Below are 22,598 nucleotides of genomic sequence, written 5' to 3' on the forward strand. Positions count from 1 at the left end.
TGCATGGGCTGGTCCTGGCTGAATGATGTTGAACAATTTCGAACTGTATCGGGCTGTCGTTGTGTATGTCTGGTCAGATCTGCAGAATAGTCCACCCCGTGAGGCCCTCTCTCACTGCTACATGAGTATGTAGACTATGGGCTTTATGTGGTTCAGGATGGCTGTGACTTACAGGCAGGGAAAGGCTCACAAGCAGGCCTTTTCCCTCCACGATGCACACAAGGGAGTCTGGTATGTGTGTCATGCAGCCGCCTAATTTCTATGATCCTCCCCTTTCAAAGGAGAATGACAGGAATAAGCGGTGTGCCAGGATTTCTCGTGTGGAGTTGCCCAACTTGCCACAGGTTACATTACATGGATGAGGGAGGTCATGGTTGGCAACCTTCAGTCTCGAAAGACTATGATATAAGCCTACAGTACCTGGTATTCCCAGGCGGTCTCCCATCCAAGTACTAACCAGGCCTGACCCTGCTTAGCTTCCGAGATCAGACGAGATCAGGCATGTGCAGGGTAACAGGAAGACGAGAGAAAGGGGGTTCCACTCACAGCACTTGTGTTGCATCTCAAACTGCTTGCTGTGATTGCTCCTCTCTCACCCTGCGTATGTGGGTGAGCAAAGGGCTTTGAATTGCTCGAATTCGGTGTAACGAGGGCCAATGCTAAGCTTGCCGCCATGGTCTCTCGTGCTGCAGAGGCCGTCAACGCTAGCTGGGTCTCAGAGATTGAAAGGTGAATCCAGAGACGAGGAACTCTGAGCTCATCCTGTCAGGGAAGGTGAGGATCAAGAGGCAATGCCTTAAGGGAAAATAACAGAAGCAGTGCCAAAGGATCTCCCCGAAAGCTTTTTCCTCACATAAAGTGGTTAAGGGAGGCCACAGTTCTGCACCCGCTTAAGGCGTAGTTAAGCCCTGTTGGAGAAATGGGATTTGCATGTAAGCAAAGGCAGGATTTTAGCCTGCAGGGTGAGCGAAAGCTAAAGCATAGCTAGATAGAGGCAAAGGAGACATGCCCTGGTCTGTCCGTTGTCATCCCCCCCCCCCCAGCAATCAGTGGACTCTCTGCTAGCAGTTTGGGAAGTGCAAGGAAAAGTTCCAAGATTTGGTGGTATGGCACAGTGGTCAGCAGAAGGGCAAGTCACAGGATATTGGGGGGGGGGGTGGAATTCTGTATTTCCTGCCTGTCTTTTTAATTGCTACCGTCTCAAGCACCCATCCAGATCTCCTTGGCTAGTTGTGAGAACTGGAGCATGACGGCAACTTCAATGAAGGGCAAGCATCAGGGGCTTCCCTCTTGGTGATCAGTAAGATGCTGGACTAGGTGGGTGTCTGGTCAAATCTAGCAAGGATCATCTTACATTTTTGTACCTGGACTCATTAGAAACTGAGTGCCAGCATGTTTGGTGGGACAACAGCTGAAGCCTGAGACACGAAGGTTCGCCTATTCTTGAAGCAGTTGCCTCAAACAGCAGATTGAGAGGGGCGCCTTTTTTTCTATCTGTCCAGTTGTCCGCATGGCTGCTCTTTCTTTTCACTCCCTGGATTGGAAAGGAAGAACAGGGAGAAGAGGAACTGTGGCGCAGAGGAGAGTGGTGTGCTAGAGCACTCAGACTCTATCATCTAAGTGAGACAGTCTAGCCCAACACTCTCCTGTCCTCCAGACTTCCTCTTCTGTTCAATCACCCTCTTCCTTTTCCAGTTGGAGGAGTGGGAAAAGCAGAAGGTGGCACATCACCAGGTAAGGAGGTGTCAGCATTTGGCATGCAACCTTAGGTGCCTGGAGGTCGTGGGCTGGCCCCAGAGACGCTTGTATAGATAACAGTATTTCTGAGCAACTGCAAAGTGCATTTCTGTCCAAATTAAATGACCAGCTCCAGAGAGTCTCTATAGACCAGGGAGAAGGCCTGCCAAATTTCTCACTCTGATTTCAGCTTTGTTAGAAATCAAGCACTGATGAGGCTTGTAACTATCCCCTTAGCCATTGTGCTTCTGAGGATAGCTAAAGGAAAAAAAGTTATTGTGCTTGTGCTTGCCTCTGGAGCTTTCAGAAGAGAGGGCAGGCAGAAGGGCAAGGGCATCTAACTCTTTAGCCCTGTGTATCTTGGGGACTTGAGGAGTGTGTCCATGCGATAAGTAGAGATTGTGTGACCAGGAGCTGTGAAGGGTGAAAACACTTATTTCACTGTATCCTCATGCGTTGCCTGAGCCCCGTTGCTTTTCAAAAGCACTTAAATGCCCATTTGATGGAGGGAATGCTTGGATTACACACTGTCTGGCTCCATTATTGTCCACGGGTCCTCAGGCCAGTGCATTTCACAGAGGTCAGGCGTGAGGGAATGGAATGGCAAGGAGAACGCGGAGCAGATTTTCTTAAATTCCAGTCACAGGCATAAGAAAGAAATGCTCCTCTTTGGCAGCTCCTCCTGATGCTTGGCAGAAACTTCTAGTAACCTCTGGCTCTCCGTCTCCAGTGATGCCCCTAAAAACAGCCAAATGCACAAGGTGGTGTCCCGCAAATCTGTTGGCTGCCTTCTGTGAGGCCAAGTGGACTGGCCACATCTGAATCCTGATTGCCAGGAACAGTGGCGAGAGAGAAATACTGTATGACTTTTTTTATCTAGCTTGTGGGCTTCCCAGAGGCAGCTGGTGAGCCATGGTAGGAAGCAGGAACCAGGACTAGACGGAGCTTTGGTCTGATTCAGCAGGGCCTTTTTTCATGTTCTTGTAAGTTTGGGTTCCATGAAGGGCAGCAGTGATGTAGTTAAGGGGGGGATGCGGGGTACATTGCCCCAGGTACCACACCTTGAGGGGGTGCAAAATGACAGGGTGCACAAAGCTAGGTGCCCAACAGCCAATGGAATAGCCCTGCCCCAATTCCTTTTGAAGGACAAGCTCTTAAATCAGAAGCTATGGTAGTCTATCTAGCTCCGTTCAGTGAAATAATACTTAGAATAGGAGAAAAAAAATCATTTAATGCAGAGGTCCCCAATCTGTGAGGCACAGCTCCCAGGGGTGACATGGAAGGGGTGTGTAGGGGTGTCACAAGATGCCTACCGGCTGGCAGCAACCCCACAACACAATGCTACAAATAAGAATAGGAGGTTTAGCTCAGTGGGCTGAGCTCCTGCATGTGGTTTTTGTGCACTTATAAAAGCCCACTCTGAGCCTTTCATTGCTATTTATCATGTTATATCACTACAGTTTGTGGTCTTCAAAGCTGAAAGTAACTGTAATGACATCATCAGCAGTTATTTCTGGGGACCACAGGCTGCACAGGCAGCACAGGGGAGTGTCACAAACCAGGGAACTTCTGAAAGCACTGATTTAAGGGACAGGGAGAACAAACCATGAGGTGCAATGGACTCTTCGGGCACAATCCTAACCTGGTCTACTCAGACGTAAGCCCTCTTTGTTCAATGGGGCTTACTCTCAGGAAAGTGTGGTTAGGATTGCAGCCTTCCTCTTTTAAAGCTAGGTCCTAAAAAACTTTGATGGCACCTGAGTTTTGCAAAGAAAAAGAAATCATGATCATGACACGTGATTGACCAGGACGTTCTCCTGTGCACGCCCTACTGGAAGAGGTGGAAGCTGTGCAAGTTTGAGCAATAATTAAGTGCTGATATTAAACCAGGTCTTATAGCATCCTGGGAAGGTTGCCGTGCCCCTCTCTTATATGTGGAGGAACTGGCCTTGGTTCATTGACTTGCAATCTGATGTGTGCTCCATTAACTCGACTGTGTTTGGTGACATCTATGTAATATCCGGCGATCCATCAGTTGGTAACTCGCAAATCTGTTTGCATCGCCACTGATGTAAAAAAAAAAGGGGGGGGAGGAATGTTATAATCTGTGAACAGAATGCAAACAGTGTGTCTTTAGCCTGAGCGAGTTTTACACAGGGACATTACCCCTGCCACTGGCCTTTTAACTTAGCTCGTCCACTGAATTATAAGGGCTGTTAAATGCAAAGCATGCTTTAAAAAATTAGCTATGTCTCACCGTCTTTGTTGCTGGAAGGTTTTGGCTGCCTTTGGCAGCATAAGGGCACAGTCCTTACCCACTTTCCAGCACTGACATAAGGAAATTGCAGCTCCAAGATAAGGGAACAAACATTCCCTTGCCTTGAAGAGGCCTCTGTGACTGCCAGCCAACTGCAGGATGCAGCATACATCCCATTGGCACAGCTATGCCAGTGCTGGAAAGTTGGTTAGGATTTGGGCCTAAGATGCTGACATTTAACTGAGCCATTTAAGGTTTGGAATCAAGGGCAAGTGAGAGACCTGGAACAGGAAAGGGAAGCCTCTCATACAAATATGGTTGGTACCAGTATCCCCAGAAAGTGAAATCAGAGGCATGTCTTCAGTGTTCCTCCCTGGTTGAAACAGCTGAGAATTTTCAAGGGAAGCCAAGCAACACTTTGAAAGTTATTGGGGCGGGGGCTGTTGGGGGCCTGTAGCTCAGTGGAAAAATATGTACTTTGTATGCTCAAATCCCAGATTCTCTCCCTGGCATCTTCATGTACCACAGACCAAATTTCCTGTCTGAAATCTTAGGGTCATGTGGCCAGTCAGTATAGACCATTCTGAAATAGGTAGGCCAATAGCCTGACTCCGAAGAAGGAAGCTTCCTCTGTTCTGCCCACACCCCAACCCCATTTGGACAGGCAGTAAAAATTACCAAGTCTCTGGTTGGCCACCGTGTGTGAATGGCAGGCTTCCATGAGTGGGTATACAGTCAGCTTGATGTGGCAAAGTTATGCAAGCCTGGCCCAGCGCACAATCCTAACCAACTTTCCAGGGCTGGTGCAGCTGTGTCAATGAGACATGAGCTGCATTCTGTAGCGAGGGGACAGTCATGGACTGTCATGGACTGTCCCTCAGGAAAAGAGAACATTTGTTTCCTTACTTTGGGGTTGTATTGCCACTGCATGGGTGCTGGAAAGTTGGGTAGGATTTGGGCCCTTAATTTGCCAAGGAAAATGAACAAGGAAGCCCAGGGAAAGGTGTGAGAACTTGTAAAGAAGTTGACGTTGGACGTGCGGAGTGACTGAGCTTGCAGACTTCAAGGGAATGGTGGCTTCGGGATGACCAGGGCAGGGTGGGTAGGGGTCTTCCTTGAAAATGGGTTTCAGGTGCCAAGCGGGCAGCTTAACAAGTGCTTGAGACTGTGTAAGTATGAAATAATTGATATTCTCCTTTTTTGGAAAACCTCCAAAATGAATCTGAGGGTTAAGGTTAAAATTTTAGGTGGAACAAGATGCCCGGAGTGCAGCCCTTAGAATCAGGTAAAGTGCTGACATTTTCCTTCTGGGAGAACAGAGGCACTGGCTCTCAGAAACTGCTGCTTACAGCAAAGCTAAAAAAAGGAAGAAAAGCAAAAGAGTTGGAAATGGAATAAAGTAATGCCTAAAAGTTGCCTGGCTGACGGCCCCTTCTCTTTACTGAACACAGGTGCATTGTGGATAACCGAGTGACCCGGGTAGCCTGGCTGAACCGCAGCAGCATCCTTTACGCTGGCAATGACAAGTGGTGCTTGGATCCTCGGGTGGAGCTTGTTGCCAACACCAAAACCCACTATGCTATCCAAATCAATGATGTGGATGTGTATGACGAGGGGCCCTACACTTGCTCCGTGCAGACAGACAATCATCCGAAGACATCCCGGGTCCATCTCATCGTACAAGGTAAGGCTCCGGGGAGGTGAACTCTCGAGTCATTGTTGTAGAAGGGAGGAGGGCATTGTGTGGCTGAGCACAGATTGTAAGGTGCTCTGTTAGAACTAGACACTTGCAGGTGAAGAATTTGTTGGTGAGATCAAGTCAACCTGTGAATTTCAGCCCTGCTTTTCGGCCCTTAGAATTGGCAGGGCACAGGATGCTGCAAAAGACACAATGGCTAGAACAGAGCTCTCCTTTTGTCTTAAAAATATTGCAAGAGTCTAGATCTAGCAGCAACCCTGTGCCTACTTGACTTTCAAACTCATAGGACCCAGCTCTTCCTTAAGTATCCACTTCTTCTGGCCAAGAAATCATGTGCTTGCTTCTGCCCTCTGGTTTTGCCCCAGTCCTGCTTTTACCTTGGTCCTGCTTTCTTCAACACATTGTCTCACCATCCATGGTTTCCTCGGTTCCTTACTTTCAGGCTGCTTTCCCTACTTTGATTCACTTATCTTGGTCATTTCATCTCATAAACAAACTATTTCTCTTTCCCATCCTTCATGCCATATAGTGCCTCCTGAATTTGTGCTACGAGCTTTCTTCAGAGCCCACTTTCTGATCATCCTTTTCTGATTGAGTTCCCTCTCTCTTTAAGCCTCATTAGCCATCTTACCTTTGAGCTTACTGGTGTTTTCAGCTTCCTTGTGCCCCCAAATCTTGCCTGAATCTTGGCTTCCCTTTGTTTGAGATTTTTCTTTGAGCTAAATTGACAACTTTTCTTTCCTTCACGGAAACTGTACTGAAATCTGTCCGGTTCCTTGAGCGACTGAACTTTCCATGCTGCTATAGCAGCAAAACCAATCAGTTACAGAAGCTTCATCACACAATACATTATAATATGCATTGCTATTCAGAGAATTCAAGGTTTCACTGAAAGAAGTGGGCTTCTAAGTCCTTGTGTTTGGACAGATATGCTTGAAAATGTGACCGAGAAATAATAATTCCCAAAGAAGGATTGGAAACAACTAAGCGAACAAAGACAAATTAATTTTCTACCTTGCAGAGTTCTCCCTCCCTTTGTTAAATTTCTCTTCATTTTGTTTGTGTAAACAAATGTGAAGTTTTTTTCCACTGTAGAGGGTGGAACAGACCATGTATGCAGAAAGAGACCACGAGCGTGTGAGAACAAGCTGGCAGGTGGAAAATAGTGTGGTGTTTTTGATATTTTGCAATCCTGAGTGTCTCAGCAGGCAATGGGGCAAGGATTAATGGGGAAAAATTATAATCCTTTTGACATCAGCCATCTCTCTAGGAGTTGGCTAGGAGCCCATACTGGCTTGAGTATTGGAATCTCATCTAGGGCTAATTTTCAAATGCTGATGGGTGTATTGATTTGGAAACAAGCTGGGTTAAGAAAAGCATTGGTCTTGTACACCAAGTCGACCTGAGCTAATCCGCTGTCGATAGTCTGGGTCTGAGCATTATTGACAAGCTAATGAATAGAAAGCAAAAAAAAAAAAATGTATTTGGAACTCTTTTTCTCTTCTTTTTCTTCCTCTTAAAATAATCGAGTAAACTAAATAGGTCTAGATTTTTCCCCTCACCATCTCCATTACCCATGTCAAAAAAAGAAAAGAAAGGGTGGTGAAAGCATTACTAGTCTGGGCATTATTCTGTTTATCTTGTGAGCTCTTATTACCTGTCCACATTTCTTAAATCAAAGCCAATCACACGAAAGACGTTGAAGCTGCTATCAGATAGCCACAGAGAGATAATTATATTGAATCTATCCGCATTCTGGTGCTGTGTTTCCTGACCCAAATTCTTGATATCCTCTGGTATTCAAAATCAATCTTGCCCATTAGCTTATGTTTGTGTGTGTCAGTTTCAGGCAATATGAAGGACAATATCTGGTCCCCACTTCTTCCTGTCAGTGAAAGCTTTGTAAAAACTTATTCTTTTAAGGTGCAAGCAATCACATCATCCAGACTTAAAAGAACAAGCTCCTGTAAAGCTTCTACTGACGGAATGGAGTGGGACTAGATGGGCCTGTGGCCTGATCCAGTGGGGCTGTTCTTATGTTCTTAACTACAATTGCCAGGAGGCCTTGCAGGTCTTCTTGTTGTCTGGTATGCTCCCTGGGGCATTTGGTGGGCCGCTGTGAGATACAGGAAGCTGGACTAGATGGGCCTATGGCCTGGTCCAGTGGGGCTGTTCTTATGTTCTTAACTACAATTCCCAGGAAGCCTTGCAGGTCTCTTGTTATCTGGTGTGCTCCCTGGGGCATTTGGTGGGCCGCTGTGAGATACAGGAAGCTGGACTAAATGGGCCTATGGCCTGATCCAGTGGGGCTGTTCTTATGTTCTTAACTACAATTCCCAGAAAGCCTTGCAGGTCTCTTGTTATCTGGTGTGCTCCCTGGGGCATTTGGTGGGCTGCTATGAGATACAGGAAGCTGGACTAGATGGGCCTATGGCCTGATCCAGTGGGGCTGTTCTTATGTTTAACCAGATACTGTCCTTCATGTTGCCTGAAACTGACACACACACAGGACAGCAAACTCACAGTCATGCACATGTGCACACAGACTATCGAAGGTCTTTTTTTAAACTGTCGTGGAAGTTAATTGGAGTTGGGAGTATTCAGAACCTTATAAGATCTTCTACAGGTTGAGTTTCCCTTATCTGAAATGTTTGGGAACAGAAGCATTTAGGTTGTTTTTTTTTTTGCAGAGTTTGGAAGCTTGGATAGGGTTGCAGTTTTGAGGCGCACACCTCCCTTGGAAAAAAGCCCCACCAACATCCACAAGGCTTACTGCCAAGGAGTGGGACCCAAACCTGTAAATATTCGCTTTCCACTATCCACCTTCATGGCTGCCTTTGTGTGAGTTCCTGAAGCAACTGAGCATTTCTCCCTCCTCCGAGTGGTGCGCTCCGCCCTTCCACCTCTTCCTTTGTTAGACCAGTGCTGTATCCCTAGACCAGGTGTGGGAAAGCAAGCTCTGCTCTGCTCTGCTCAGCTCAAGGTGTTGAGGTGGAACTGGCCCCTGCAGGGAGGTAACGTTTTGAATTTTGGAGTATTTCAGATTTTGGAATCTCAGGGATACTCGACCTGCACTCACTTTTTTAAGACTGGCCATTGGGTCCAGTTGAAGGAGCTGTAAAACAAGGTGATGCAGAACCATGTTGTTTGGTTTGATAGCATCAGTTGGTATGATAGCATCAATAAACAGTAATCCTGTTTTGCCTTTAAATTTTTAAACACTCAGGACGTCATAATTTATAGTGCAAGGTGGGCAGGAGGTAGCTCTCTGAATGATTTGCAGTAGATCTTCTAAGGTTTCTGACTTTTAATCTTTGAACAAGAGCAGAAACAAAAAGGTTCCCCCCTTAAAATAGACTAAAAAGAAGAAGGGAAGCCAGGAGTGGATTTTTATATGAAAGGACTGTGCAGGTGTTTCTGGCAAGCCAGAAGTGTCTTTCAGAAGCATCCAGGAGGCCTTCTGAGGCATGGGGAGGTCTGCACAGTCTCCCCATGCCTCAAAAGACCTTCCAGAAGCAACTGGACTGCACTTCTGGTCATATCGACACCAGGCCTGCAGATAAGGGGGGCCCACTGTTGATGTTTCCAGAAGTTGTTTTTTTGACACCCATTGTATCTCCTCCCAAAGTTTAGTAGATGAAAATAGGAGTACTGCTGGTCATACTCTTATTTCCAAACCAAAGATCACTGGCTGTGTGTGACCCTTTTTCTTAATATGTTGCTGACTGTTTGACACCTGTCTGATGCTGCAATAGCTTCTCATCTGCTGTAAAAACTGTTATTTGTTATTTTGGCTAAAGGGATACTAGAACAGCACAACTGATAATGCGCTATCACAGTACAAAATATACCCCAGTACCTGCAGTGTGTGAAATGGCAGGTTGTACATTATAGGTGGTTCATGCACATGCGTTTATCTATATGTGCATCAGAGATCAGATGCTTCTAGAAACTCTGGGGGGAGCGTTGAATGGCAAGAAATGACAATTCCTGCAACTCTCACTAACAAAATCTCAACAAGTCATCCCCCAAAGGCAAAATGAGGACAAAAAAGGGAGTGATTCTCAGGAAGAGGTACAAGTCAATAGAAACTGTCCCTGGGAAAGCATAGCCGCTGGAGTATCCGTGGAAGCGGTTCCGGGGAACACTTGCAAAGAACTGAAATGTTGGGTGTAGCTGCCATTTTGAGAACAGTCATAATGAGAATTGAACCTCTTAAGTCTAGTTTGTTTGTTCCACACCAGTCACCTTCTGAGGCACAAGGAGTCACCTGTGGAACAATTTTATAAGGTCTGAACTAGCAACTATTTGACCCGTCTTAGAAGGGCGCGTGTGCATGCAAGAAAGCAACAGTCTGCAGTTGGGAAGACATAGAGGAAGAACTTTACATTCTGAAGAAACTTTGGTGATGCAGGGTTTTCCTAGGTTTTTCTGATGTGGCTGCCTTGTAGCTAATACAACACTTTGTAGACATTCCAGTTGCTTGCATCAACTATGTCTTAATGTGATTTTTGCTGTTGTTGTCATTGTTTTGCCAAAAAGCAGATTTTACAAAAAAATATGGTTACTCTCCAATAGTCTCTCATCCAAAGGATTCTGCAAAATCACCCTGAGGAACTCTTATCTATCTTATAGAAACTGGTTTGCAAATTCTCAGATATTCTCAAACATTTCCTGCTTGGAAGGAAATTATTTTGAGTGGAATTAATTTTGAGTATAAATCAACCAACTTGACATCCAACCTTATGCCTGAGCCATGTCATGGAAGCAGGGAGAATGCAAGAATTTGTTGCACTATCCTACCAGCAAACTGTGCTGGGCCAGCCCATCTTGGTGGTCCTTGCCTGTACAGTTTGGCTCTTGAAAAAAAAAAGATATGCTTGGAGGATGCCAGATCACAGTAGTAGTACTCACAAAAGTGGTACAGGCTGGACTTTGGTATTTACAGAGGAACTGTTCCTGGATTCCCCCCACCTCCCATGGATACTGAAGCCCATGGATAATGAAATCTGTGGGTTGCAGTCCAATAAGGCCTCCAGATGCGACTGGAACCATTCTGAGGCCCATAGAGGCCACACGCCTCTATGGGCCTGTCACCTAGGCCCGGCCCAGGTGGCCAGGAATTCCCCAGGAGCAGGGGTCTCCTCAGGGGTAGGGGCCTCCTCGGGAGTAAAACCTAAGCACTGTCAGGACTGGGGTCCCAGGCAAGACACCTCCCTGGGAGTAGGAACTAGTGCCTCCTGGGAGCAGCCATGTGGGCAGAAGGGGTGGGGCTGGCCCAGCCCAAGGCTGGCTTCATAAGGAGGCTGGACAGCCTAGAGAGAGCTCACTCCCCTCCAGCTGGGAGCAGGGTTGAAGGGAAGGCCAGAGGGGGTAGCTACCCCGGCCTTATTCAGACGATCCAGGCCTTGAAGGGAACTTTGCTTACCTCAGCCCTGAAGAGAGGGGCTAGGGGCTGGGAACTCCCCGATCCTAGGCCTGCCTGGGCCCCGGGGGTGACAGCAGGAGAGGCGAGGTTTCAGAACCAAGGACCCGGTACCAACTATCTCCACTGGAGGCCAGCTGATCGAGGGGCAAGCCTGGAGGTACCGGGGGTCTTCCTGAGGACAGCTAAGCTGACCCTGGACAACAGCACTGCAGCCCTTGGAAACCCATACCCCTGGCCGCCAGGCACCAGCTGGAGAGCCCTGCCTGAAACCTCAAGGGGTTGGGAAGGAGCGGGGAACGAGCCCATCCTGCACCATCGCCACGAGTCTGTGTAAGGCAACGGGGCCTGTGACATAACAGGCCCCATGAATGTCAAGCGGTTGACGCAAGTAAACCGTCTGCGCAAAACAGCTGTGTCTGTCTCCCGTCCTTCTTTCCGCCGACAACCAACTCTCATCAACAGGGTAAGCCCCCCCACGCTCGGTCACACCCCCAGGGGCGGGGTCTTCACCCGCCATGGTCATTACAGGGCCGCAGGTTGCAACTGTACCTGGGAGGTCCACAGTGCATCCAGCATTCCAGTACGAGGTTCCAGTTGCGTCGGTCCTCAGTGGGTCCTCTAGCTGCAGGTTCGAAACCTGTGGTGGGTCAAATCTGCAGATAAAGAGGACGCACTGTACAGTATTTGCAAAAGGTGGTATTTAGAAAAAGGTTAGAAAGGCCTGTTTTATTTGAGAAGGGTTTTTGTGTGTGACTGTTCCTTCTTTTGAAAGTTCATTTCTATAAGCAACATGCTTTCATACAAGCTTTGCCTCTAATTCATATTTTGTTGTTACAGCAAAGTGTTCCATTGCAGAGGTTAAATGTGGACGTTACGTTCACTGTCTTGTGTGAGACCACAGGTAGCAAATGATAAGCCCAGAGGGCCACCATGAGTGCAAAAGGGCAAAAGGCAGCATGGAACATCCAGTGTATCTCTCAGCAACCTTCCCTAGGTGTTAGGAAAGGGCCTTTGGGCAAAATCCTGCAAGCAAGATTATGAGGGAGTACTCAGTGAGCAATTAAATTCTGCCCTGGGGCCAGCAGCGTTCTCTCTAGGGACCAGCCTTTGGGACTGACTAGGAGATCTTCCTCTTATATCCTTATCCTTCCTATGCTCCTTTGAGGAGCTGTGATGTTCTTGTTTGAAGGACCTAGAATTCAGACAGCAAAGCTGTTAACATGAAGCATGAATTTTTCTCCTTCTTTCAAATTTTATAGGCTACTAAATGACATTCAGGTCATGTGATAACAATGGACAGAATTATCTGCATGGAGAATACTCTCTCTCTCTCTCTCTCTCTCTCTCTCATGTACTTTTTTCTTTACCTCCCAATTCTATTGAGCATTAGCTGCCTTATGGCAGTCGCAAAATACACTTCAACACTATGTGTGTTGGCTGCCAGAGCAACAGCAGGAAGGTTGGAGCCTTCCCTTGTGCACTGGAGGGTAACTGAGCACCAACTTGTTCTAGTCTCCCTCCCTGATGTGGTTAAGGATACATTAAATCCATTAAATTCAATTTGGCTCACTTCTAAGTAACTATGCATAGACGCAATCCTATCTTACTCTGGAACAGGCAAGCCAAGAGGCTTGCACTGTATCCAATGCAGGATAGGTGTCCAAAGTGGCTCGGCCAGAGGTAAGGGGAAACTTTCCCCCTTACCTCTGGTTAAGTCATCCTGGCCCCAATGGGTCTCCGCGGACTTGCGCCATTTCCTGGGGTGGCACAAGTCTGAGGAGAGCGGAGCGACTTAAAGCCGCTCTGCACTCCTTGGGAATGGGGGTTGTGATCTAGCATCACTGCTGGGTCCCAGCCCTGCCTCCTGCTCCCAGGGCTGCCCTCCACCCGCTCTCCCCCACCCCAGAACGCCTCCCTCCCACCTCCTCCCCGCCCACCCCAGAGCCTTGCATTGGACCAGCTCAGCTGACGCAAGGCTCAGTGCTTCCGTCGGTGCGGAGGCTTATGTCAGCCTCCTCAGGCCAGCGTGCCACCACGCGCTGGCCTAGCTGACTCACAAAGAGGCCTTGTGAGCCCAAGGAGCAGTTTGGATTGTGCTGAAAGTGACTAGTCCCCAGCAAGCACTAATTAAACAAAAATCAAAGCCCCTCCTAACTTCCCAAGAGCTGCTGGATGATGAACTGCAGAACCAACCCTGTCGCTTTCTCTCCGCTCTTCCTGCACTCTTTTTCTACCTGCAAAACTGGTCATTTAACACTCCACAGATTTACTCAGACCTATTGTTCTCAGTGGGGCTTACTTCCAGGAAAGCGTGCGTAGGATTGAAACCCACATCTTGCAAGCACAGCTGTTCCTTGGATCAACACAGATTGTTTTTTCTATTTTCCTTTTTTTTAAAAAAAGAGATAGAAGAGACAAAGTTATATTTGTAAGTGTAATGAGCTGCAAAACATTCTCAGTGGTTCGTAAGGAAAGTTCACCTTATCTCAGGGCTGGAAATGGACTTTGTGAAGGACTGTGTGCCTGCTAGAGTTTAATCTCACTTAGACAGAGGAATTTGCATGATAGAGAATGGTGGGATTCTAGCAGGAGAAGGAGGAGAAGGGATTTTTTTTTTTTAAAGAAAGACTGAGGGATATTTGTGCTTTCTGGCCTCTTATCAGTTTCCCTGTCCCTATCTGGCTCTTTCCTTTGTGGCCGAAGCAACTAATCGCCCCCTCCCCTTTTGTTTGGTTCAAATGAGTTTTCCCACTCATTCTGTGCACCAAGTTAATCTCTAAATCCTGGCCATTGTTTGATAGTTAATTACCTGTCTTGCTCTGGCAGCGCAGCGGTGCAGCTCAGGTGAAAAAGAGGAAGCTCTGAAGTCTTCTCCACTTGTGAAATTACAGTGAGGCAGAGGCAGGCAGGAGGGTAACGCCATCTTGCCGTGCACCGCCAATGTGGCTGTGACAGCAGGACAGACTGGCAGATCTCTAAGGGGCTTTCCCTAGCCAGCTGTGTATTCTGCAGATAGCAGGCCCTTTTCATGCTCCTGATGAGGCCATTTCCCCATTGCTTTCTTCTCTTTTTATTTTGGGCACTGAAGCGTTCAGTTCATTTTTGTTCGGTAGAATTCTTGTTCCATTCGCTTGAGGCTATTGTAGGCCAGGTTTGCCCATGCCAGCAAATGAGCTGGGAGACGGGACTTACATCACTGTCGCTGGCAGGTATGGGGCAGCACTGATTCTGAAGATTGCCCCAATATTTCACAGAATAAATTATAAATTCCTAATAGTGTGCAGATTCCTATCAGTTCCGAAGGTTCTGTTCCAGCGGTTCTCAAACTTTTTAGCACCAGGACCCACTTGTTAGAAAGACAATCTGTCAGGACCCACTGGAATTGATGTCATGAACCTAGAAAGGATGTTCTGGCCTCAAGTGACAACATCAAGCAGGAAAATTTTTAACACCCCCATTACCCCTGCTAATTGGGCAAGAGGCACTTTTTCAAGTGGGTGCTCCTCTTTTTAGTAGGGGGAGAGTAACTGGCCCACCTCACCCCAGCAGTGTCTTTTCTAGTGGCTGTCTGCTACTGTTCTTTTTGCATCTTTTTAGATTGTGAGCCCTTTTGGGATAGGGAGCCATTAGTTGTTTGATTTTTCTCTGTAAACCGCTTTGTGAACTTTAAGTTGAAAAGCGGTATATAAATACTGTTAATAATAATATGACAAAATCAAATCAAATTAAGTAATTTAAAAGTTTATAATAAGTATACATTTAAAAAATTATTTAAAATAAAGAATGGTCCTAATCCTTCCAAGCAGTTGCTGATCCCCCAAACATCCCAAAGGCTGCAATCCTATCCACAATTACCCAGGAGTAAGCCCTGTTGACTATCATTGCTTAAAAGCATATATATATAGGCAGAGGCCTGTTAAAAGTACCAATCTGTAACATTTCCCAAAATGCAGTCGCATACCATGGTAGCATCAAATCTAATATACAGTCATGCATCGCTTAACTACAGGGATAATATCAGACTGCCCCCCCCCCCCCGTTGTCCAGTGAGACCTGATGTAATGTGAAGCCTCCACAGGCCGCTTGCTGCCTCTGCAAAGCTCAGGCTGCCAGAATCGCAAGAGACATGACTTCCAGTTTCACAGAGGAAACTGGAAATCACGTCTCCCGCACAACTGGGGCAGTCTGAGACTGGCGGAGGCAGTGAACAGATGCTCGCTGCCTCTGGGAAGCTCGGGTGGGCCTCCGGGGGTGAGGTCTGCTCCCCTTGCCTTCGGAGACTTGAGGCGTGCGCCCCGCGAGGACCACGTGACCAGCAATGGTCGTCACATATGCGATCCAGCATTGGCTGGAACATCGCGAAGGGGCGCACTCCTGTGTTAAAAATAAAATACGCATTGAAATGAATGGGGACCAACCTGAAATTGGCTCACAACTCACCTAGTGAGTCCCAACCCGCAGTTTGAGAAATGCTGTTCTATTCTGTTCTGTGATATGTTGATTTTCTAGTCAACAACAAGCCAACTGTTAACCCTGCAGATACCTGATCTTGTCTGATCTTGGAAGCTAAGCAGGGTCAGGCCTGGTTAGTACTTGGATGGGAGACCGCCTGGGAATGCCAGGTGCTGTAGGCTTATACCATAGTCTTTCGAGACTGAAGGTTGCCAACCAATCTGGCCAAAATGGTTTGTTCTTTTGAGTAAGATATAGTTTCAAAAATGATCTATCATCATGGCTGAAAATATGTAGTATGTGAAATGCTGGTCTGTACACAGGTTGCCAAGCCTGACTTAACTCTCATTTACAGTGATGTAAATCAGGACTTTGAGGCTGCAATCCTATCCAGACTTACCTGAGTGCAAGCCCTGTTAACTACAATGAGACCTACTGCTTAGCAGACTTGGGCTCTTAGTCAGTAAGGTTTCAGGGTATTTAGGATGCTGGGGTTCTAGCAACTGCTGTTCTCAAATGCAGGAAACAAGTTGTGAAATGGAAGCACTGAATAAAAATAAGAATTCCTCAGGTGCCTTGCTTGGCATTCCTCAGTTGCCTTGCTTGGGTAAGATCCTCCAAATTTGCCATGAATGTTGCCTGTGAAACTGTACAACAGGATGTGTGTGTGTGTGTGTGTGTGTGTGTGTGTGTGTGTGTGTGCGCGCGCGCAGATAAGATATTGCATATCTCCCCCACCCCCTTCCCTCTCATTTTGCAATGTATTTTTATGTCTGCAGGTGGTAGACATGTACCCTCTGACTCTTGTCACAAGGACTTAGGCATCAACCACCTAAGTCTGTTCTCCAAGCAGCTTCCCACAGAAGGGCCCGTGTTGAGTCATGTCTGCCTCCCTCCTCCTTGCACTGTCTTATCTGGTCTCAGCTTAACCTAAATAATTTCTGGCTCCCTGCTGGTTGCTAACTCTTGCTTTGTTAGCCCCCACTGGCATTCCTGCTATTCAAGGCACCTTCTCTCTGTCTTCATTTGAAACTTAGAGGGGGAATGTTTCCATTTATTACGCAGAAGCCAGTGCATTTTTGACATCACATCAAAATGTGATGGAAGACAAGTGGGACAATAACTGTTGGGAGAGGAGGCAGATAGCTTAGGGATGGAACATAGATTTGACCTGCAGAAAGTGCCAGGTCCATCTCCACTTACATAATCCCTGGTAGCAGGACTTTTTGTCTCTATCTCGATGAGAAAAGAGACTTGGTATGCGTCTCTTTAACAGGGTCTTGTCATATGTCTGGAACTGAACTTAGACCTGGAAGATCCAGGTTCAAATCTCCACTCAGCCATGAAGTTTCCTCGCTTCCTTGGGCCAGTCACTATTCTCAGTCTAGCCTACCTCGTAGGGTTGTTGTGAGGAGAAATGGAACCATGTACTGTACACCATGTAGAGCTCCTTGGAGGAAGGGTGGCAATAAATGTGAAAAATAAATAGATGGGCACACACCTTTCAAAGGTGACATTTTATATTGAAATAAACTTGGAAACCCATATTAAATATTGGGGAGCTGTTGCAGCGTCCCTAAGACAAGCCTCATTCTTCCAAGCTCCGGGTTCAGTCCTTGTACACAACATCACAGTTGCAGTCAGATAAAATAAAATAATAAGGCAGCTTTGGATGCTGTCATCTTGTGAGCAGTTTCTGCAACATTGCTGTTTAGCTCGTAGTCAAACCCTTCCACGCTTGTACACTGCCCACCACATTTTGGGATTCTTCTTGGAGACTTGAGCTTGATTTAAAGCAGCCCTTTCCTGTGGCACCAGCACATGAGGGAAGAGGGCAAGCCTGACAATGTGCCTCGTTTGCTAATGCCACAGCAATCTGCTTTGCACCCTGTGCTTCACAGCAGTGAATAAGGAAGCTGCTGCTGCTGACATCTTGCTCATTCTGTTGTCTTTTAATGGGTTTGTAATGCCAGTCGGGTCTGAGCATCTCCCAGAAAGGTGCAGAGTGTTTGTGAGGTCAGGGACCAATGAGAGGCCGTGTGAACTGATCATTACTTAAAATGGCGGTTGTTTCAGCACTGAGGTGTGTGTCCAATTAACCTCAACTCATTCTCCCCTCGGAGTGAGGCCTGCTGGTTATAGACCAGTTATCACACAAGCATCTGCCACATTTTTTTTGTACTCTTTGCTGTTTAGTTCAGCAGTGAGAGCGGGGCAACATCACGATGATGCTCTTCTGTCTTATCAGTAGATAACATTCCCTTCCTGGATTCCATCAAGGGACACAAAGTTTGCAGTTTAACAGAGGGAGAGGGAGAGCAAGACTGTTTCTATTGACTTTTCTGGCTCAGATTCACTTGCTTTCTTCCCGCTGAGACTCAAGCAGCAGCCAACCACCCTACACAGAAGGGAAGCAGTCAGGCTTTGGTTGGCCTGTTTATATTGCCTTTTCTTTCTGAAACATTCCTTAAGGAATTTTTCTTTCAGAAAAGGAAGGTGAGTTGCTTTAGATTTTGTTTGTCGTCCTCTTGAGAAAGACAGACTGATTTTAGTCAAAACACTTGGAGAATAAAGCTACTCTGCAAGCTGTTTTTCAGCCCAATCCTATGCATGTCTACTCAGAAGTAAATCTCATTATAGTCAATGGGGCTTACTCCCAGGAAAGTGTGGATAGGATTGTAGCCTTTGTCTATTTGTTTTGGGCAGCTGCATTTGTCCTTGTCCTTCTATTGTTGTAGGAGGTATGGATGATAGGTAGATCTTTCTGTGTTACCACAGCCTGGCTTTGTCACTCTCTCCAGTGAGGCATCCTTGTTTCAAATCAAAGGAACACTTGGAAGAATGGTTCTTTCCTAGCCATCTCCCTGATTTGCTAGTCACCATTTGTTAATGTAGCAAAAGTTTTCCCCAGATAGGTTTATCTGGTCCAGAACTGTAGAAGGTAGAACATGAATTTGAAAAGCTATAGTCTAAGAAGTTTTCCACTGTTGGATTTTGAGGAACACAAACCTCAGCTTTCACCACTCTCTCTTCCACATCACATTGAGAAAACCATGAAATGGGGCAGGGGGGGAGGTTGTTGTCAGAGGCCAATGGGCAAGATTGTGGTCATTTTTAAAACTTGTAAGATGTGGGTTCTGTTGGGCAGACTTTGGAAGAAAGTCAGTTCAGTTTATTAGTAGGTCTTTGGTTGATTTGAAATACATTGGCAAATATTTCTGAAGTCCAGCAGTTTAACCACAGCAGGAGCCAAAAACTAGTGCTGTTTTTTCACTAGATTAGGCTGTTGGAATTCCCAATTTCTAGGACCTCAATTATGTGAAGTTCTAGAAGCCTGAAATCTGCTGGTCCCTGTCCTTTGGTTGGATTTCTTCTTTTCAACGTACTGTCATAAAGTTGACTGATGAATAATAAAACAATAAAACTTGGGAGTGGTGGTGTAATTTTGTAATTACAGTTCACTTGTGTTGCTAAGAGCCAACAATGAAGAATGGTACCAGCCCAGCATTAAGTGCCAGGCACCTCTGAAAACATCTGAAGCTGACCCCTGGTTTGACCTCCCCAGCCAAGTCACTTTTACAAGCTGGCAATCAACATCTGTACAGTGGCGATAATAGTCAATGACCAACTCACAGTAGGGCTGAGAGGATTAATTAATATCTGCAAAGTGCTTTGAAAATGGAAAGTGCTAAGTGTTGTTATTCATTAGCAATTACCTAGCCTGAGGTTGGGGAGGGAGGAGAGCTGCAAAAGCTGAAATGGGGAGGCCATCCTAATCCTTTCCCTTTCCTGGGATACGGAGCCAGTCTTTTTATGGCTGGCTATTTGTGATGAGGTTGAAGTTTGGGTTTCTGGCTGCAATCAGGATAAGAAATGCACTGACATAAGAATGTGAGCAAAGGACCGGAATCCTCTTGTTTACAACTTACCTTCTTGCTCCTGGTATCCTGTCATGCAGGTAGTATTGTCTCTCAATTATGTCATTCCCACTTCAGCCACCATGTTGAGATAATAGGAAGAAGCCACAGTTCAGTGGTGGAACACATGCTTTGCATGCAGAGCGAAGAACCTAGGTTTACTCCCTGGTACGTCCAGCTGAAATGATTTCAAGCAGCAGGGCAGACCCTGTGACTGAGAGCACAGAAAGCAACTTCCACTTGGAGTAGACGGAATGGCCATAGTGCACTGGTAGAATATATGCTTCGCAGGAAAAACATCCCAGGTTCACAGCACTTGTCATTTCAGGTAGCAGTGCTGCAGAGGTCCTCTGGATAGCCAATGCCAGTCATTCTCACTGGGCTGGACAGAGCAATGGTCTCACTCAGTAGGAGACACTTTTGCATCATTCTAAATTGTGGATACTGCCGGTGGGCAAAAAAAGTATCCTTTGCATTACCATGCATTCCCCAAATAAATACCGCTGACAACAGGTATGGAATTAAAATGGGCCACTTTATTGAAACAACAAGATTGCAACAAGGCAACAACAGGGGTAAACAATACCCATCCCAAGTGCGGGGTTCTACGTGGGGGAAACGGCCCTAGCCGTCTACGGCCCCCAATCTTATAGGGCGTCCACCCGACTCCAGGCGTAACTCAATTGTTATTAAGCCCACCTTTCAACGTCGCCCGAAAAGGGTAAGTCAGCAGAACTGCTATGCCTTCAGGTCACTCCTGCAAGGCCCCCAAGTTCGGACAAGGGGCTAGCCAGCCTGCCTCCTCGAGCCGGTCAGGCATCATGGGAGCGGTTCTGGTTCACCCCCTGTCCTTGCTGACTTAGATTGGACACTGAGAAGGTCTTCTGCCTACCCACCCCGCACTTCTACCGCCAGTGACCAGGGCGTTAAATAGCTATTGTAAACTCAAACACGCTCCGCAGCCTGTCTGAGATAGGCGAAAACAACCACCATCATAAGGCCAATTAGATGGTGATTAAAAATTCCTACCTGGCCCTCGGAGAGTGACCAGCTAATCCCAGACTAGCTACAGGGCGGGCAGGCAGGGGTCACTACCAGCAACGGACAGAGCTAAGCCCCAGTGCATGCGCGCTGGAGGAGCTCCTCCGTCCCACCCTCTTTGGCTAGCCAGCCAATCAGCTGGCAGCAAAGACCTGCTGCCAGCTGACAGGGGGGTGGGTAAAGCCTGGCAATTATTGCCAGCATGCCAGAGAGGCGTGCTAGCAGTTCTTCTTGTGAAATGCTGCAAGGAAGTACAGTAGCCTCCCTATCAGTGTACTCAGTAACCACGGCTTCAGTTATCCGCGGAATGAAAATATTCAGAGAAAAAGTTGACAATGTTCCTGGCCATCCACAATCTCTCTGCTCATCCTTCTCCTTCCCCATGAGTTGAAAGGATTGGAAGCCAATTCCATTCACTCACATTTTTCATCTTTCCAGTCCCTCTTCTGCTTCTTTTCCACCACCTCAGAACAGAAGTGGGCACTCAGCACCTGCCTGGGAATAGTTCCTGTTCCCTTATCGAGTAATCTTGCTCTTTTCCTAGCTCACCAAACAATATCTTCTTTCACTGACCACTCTCAGAACCAGCTACTGTTTGCTCTGAGTGTCTTTGACATAGACCCAAAATTTATGAGACTGACTAGTTCACTGTTAGGTAATAGGATCGGGTTCCTATGCCATTTTATATAAGGGAACTGAGCATAAGCGTATAGGGTTCATTACTTGTAGTGTATAGGGGCAGCACTACTTGTAATATAAGGGACTTGAACATTTGTATAGGGTGGTCACTACTAGCCACGTTTTCAAGCGTCAGTGGTAGGTCTTGGAATGTATCATCTGCAGATACAAGGGTAGCCATAACTGGGGTCTGTTGTACTGATTGATTTTTTCCTTAGTTTCTGCTAACAAAAAGCAACAAGTTAGCCAATCCTAACCTGTGCTGGAACAGGGAGGCTGACTGGCCTGTGCCATATCCAATGAGGAATTGCCGCTGATTGCATCTCAGCCCGGGGCAAGGGGAATTAACCTAAAGAGGTGGCGCAGATCCAAGTAGCCCGGAACCGCTCCGGGCTTAGACCGGGGTTAGGATCAGGCAAAAGTGCCAGATCCTGCCCCCACCTGCGGCTCACCCTCAGGCCTGCCCGCCTGCTGCCTGCCCTCCCCCTGCCCCAAAGCGCCTCTTCCTCACCCTCCCCCAGATCCCCGCTTACCTTTTGTGCCAACTTGCAGGGCTTGGGCCACATCCATGCACCAGCCTCCCTCCTCCTGGATTGTCACAGAAGTGCCTTTACAGCACTTTTGCAACACTCTTCGGCTGGCATAAGGGACTTGCACGGCCGAGGGTGCCTTCAGGATTGCTCCCTTAGATTATGCTACATGTCAGACATTTTCATGTGAACCAGCCTCAGGAAGCAAGAGATCGTGCCTATAAGTATTCACTGTTGATGTGATACGTTCGGTTTCTTTTTTAGGGCTGACTAAGGGTGTAATCCTAACCAACTTTCCAGCACTGAGGTAAAGGCATTGCAGCTCTGAGGAAGAGGAGGAGACCTGCATGACTGCCACCCAACTGCAGGATGCAACACACCCCATTGGCACAGCTGTGCCAGTGTGGGAAAGTTGGTTAGGATTTGGGCCTAAGTTGGTTTTTGTTATCAGTAAGTAAAATGACAAAACATTCAGTACAACAGATCTACAGTTATAGCTACTACAATAGTAGTAGTAGCTACTAGTAGTAGTAGTACAGTAGTAACTAGTACTACTAGTAGTATAGTAGTAGTACAGTACAGTAGTAACAGTTCTGTGGACAGTATTATGTCAGCACTGGCCCCTTGCCGAATTCAAGTCATCTTTGGTCACTGCAGTTATCCAATGATGAATATGCATGTATGAACCAGGCCCTAATCTTGTGCTATCACAAGACTTAATACCATTTTTTTTCCCCCCTTTTGACTTGGTGTCAGCAGTACTGAGCCAGAACTAAGCTCCGGAACAATTTGTTCTGCAAAATCATGTGCTTCTGTCACTGAAGCTGTTGTAAGGAACTCCCTTAATAACGGACTACTG

General features: G+C 46.9%; 1 protein-coding gene and 2 pseudogenes across 2 annotated transcripts in view; 2 read left to right on the forward strand and 1 right to left on the reverse strand.

Moving 5' to 3' along the window:
• The window catches only part of NTM (neurotrimin), a 346,259-nt gene that overhangs the window by 173,299 nt on the left and 150,362 nt on the right, over window positions 1-22,598 (forward strand). For both annotated transcript variants that reach the window (XM_066639222.1, XM_066639223.1), the window contains exon 2: window positions 5,446-5,678. In XM_066639222.1, coding sequence (XP_066495319.1) covers window positions 5,446-5,678 — 233 coding nt within the window. The remainder of the gene's footprint in view (window positions 1-5,445; window positions 5,679-22,598) is intronic.
• Window positions 409-523, reverse strand: LOC136662587 (5S ribosomal RNA; annotated as a pseudogene).
• Window positions 15,641-15,755, forward strand: LOC136662877 (5S ribosomal RNA; annotated as a pseudogene).

The sequence above is a fragment of the Tiliqua scincoides genome, chromosome 11, assembly GCF_035046505.1.
Source record: "Tiliqua scincoides isolate rTilSci1 chromosome 11, rTilSci1.hap2, whole genome shotgun sequence".
Classification (NCBI taxonomy): domain Eukaryota; kingdom Metazoa; phylum Chordata; class Lepidosauria; order Squamata; family Scincidae; genus Tiliqua; species Tiliqua scincoides.